At 53.3% G+C, this 1,942-nt stretch overlaps 1 protein-coding gene across 1 annotated transcript; it reads left to right on the forward strand.

Annotated features, from left to right (window-relative positions):
• Positions 1 to 250: 250 nt before the first annotated feature.
• LOC140733498 (histone H2B 1/2-like) lies at positions 251 to 968 on the forward strand. Its single transcript, XM_073056911.1, has one exon. The coding sequence runs from the start codon at positions 307 to 309 to the stop codon at positions 679 to 681; it is 375 nt and encodes a 124-aa protein (XP_072913012.1). The 5' UTR covers positions 251 to 306; the 3' UTR covers positions 682 to 968.
• Positions 969 to 1,942: the final 974 nt, after the last annotated feature.

The raw sequence follows: 1,942 nt of genomic DNA on the forward strand, positions 1-1,942 counted from the left end.
CATATCAATCTTATATGTCCATGCAAATATAATTTGATTAAAATTAGTTAATTATTGGTGCGCGCTGAAGTCAAGGAGTGCGCACTTGGAACCGCGAATGGCCGGAGAGAGAATCCGGCACAGCTTTGTGCTCAGCACCACCAATCAGAGAGCGACACTGGATAGAGCATGACGCGTCTCCGGACCGGCCAATCGAAAAGTGAGTTCTCCCCATCCTTCATTAGCATATGACCATGGGGGCAGCGTATATAAAGCGGGCTCGGCGGCGGCCTCGCCTCATTGTCGCGCTGGAAATTGGTGCCCGCGATGCCGGAGGAGAAGAAGTCGGCTCCCAAGAAGGGCGCTAAGAAGGCCATGAACAAAACGCCGGTGAAGGGCGGCAAGAAGCGGAGGAAGCTGAGGAAGGAGAGCTACTCCATCTACATCTACAAGGTGATGAAGCAGGTCCACCCCGACACCGGCATCTCCTCCAAGGCCATGAGCATCATGAACTCGTTCGTCAACGACATTTTCGAGCGGATCGCGGGCGAGGCGTCCCGCCTGGCCCACTACAACAAGCGCTCGACCATCAGCTCCCGGGAGATCCAGACGGCCGTGCGCCTGCTGCTGCCCGGCGAGCTGGCCAAGCACGCCGTGTCGGAGGGCACCAAGGCGGTGACCAAGTACACCAGCTCCAAGTGATCGCTCGCCGGACAAAGGCTCTTCCTTCCCCAGTGCGCTGGGTTGTTCGAGAACTGGTTGAGAATCCCCCCACCCCCCTGTATTTTTATTCTCGGAATTATCGCCTCGTGTTCACGGACTGATCGCCGTTCGCCGTTGTTTTTGAACGAAGGAGCCAGTGCCGTGACTGTGTTTGTCTGAATGCCCGTGAAAGGCTCCCGGCAATGCCGTGTGCGGCTGCGGGCCGCTTTTACTCTTGTCAAATGTTCATTGTGACTGTTGTTCATTAAACTAGACCCTTTTCTCTAGCAGTCGAGTGTTCCGTTCAATCCCCGTCGCGCAGGCACGGGCCGCGGAGCTCCCCTCCCAGTTAACCCCGGGGGTCGCTATCTTCCAGACTGCCCCTTCCACCACGGAGCCTAGAGATCTTTCTAATCGTGCGCCCCCCCACCCGTGTAAATCCATCCCACCGGACCCCAAATCCCGTGGGAGATGTGGCGTGGCGAGGGTTAAACCTGTGCCGATGCCCCGGGGAAACCGGGATAGGGGCACCCGTCAGTTTTACTAAATGTTGATCAGATTTGTACTTTCCGTTGGTTATTGATACCTGGAGGCCCACTTGGTGGTTTCTGTGAATGGGGGAGAGTGTAAGGTTCTCATTTGGCAGAAAATTAACCCCGGCCGGGTTCTGAAACAACCACGTGGGAGAGTGAGGGGAGATTTGCTGGAGGTATAGAGAATTATCAGGATTTTTCCCACTGAGGCTGGGTGAGACTTGGATTAGAGGTCGTGGGAAACATTTAAGGGGAGCTTAATTCACTCGGGATAGTGAATGTGGGTTTGATTTCAATATGCAAGGTAGAACATTACAGGCCTTTCAGCCCGCAATGTTGTGCCAACCATGTAACCGACTAGAAACTGGATGGAATTTCCCCAGTGCAGAGCCCTCTGTTTCCAAGCTCCATGTACCTCTTAAAAGACCCCATTGTGTCTGCCTCCACCACTGTCACCTCCACCCACTTACACTGCATTTATAAAAAAAAACCCTGACATCTCTGTACCTACTTCTAAGCACCTTAAAACTGTGCCCCCTCGTGCTACCCATTTCAGCCCCGGGGAAAAAGCCTCGACTATCCACACAATCAATGTCTCATCACCTTGTACACCTCTATCAGGTCACCTCTCATCCTCAGTAACTCCAATGAAAAAAGGAGTTTACTCAACCTATTCTCATGAGCCATGCCGGCCAACATCTGCACTTGATAGTATCCACAGCCATAGT

This window comes from Hemitrygon akajei, chromosome 1, assembly GCF_048418815.1.
Source record: "Hemitrygon akajei chromosome 1, sHemAka1.3, whole genome shotgun sequence".
NCBI classification, from domain to species: domain Eukaryota; kingdom Metazoa; phylum Chordata; class Chondrichthyes; order Myliobatiformes; family Dasyatidae; genus Hemitrygon; species Hemitrygon akajei.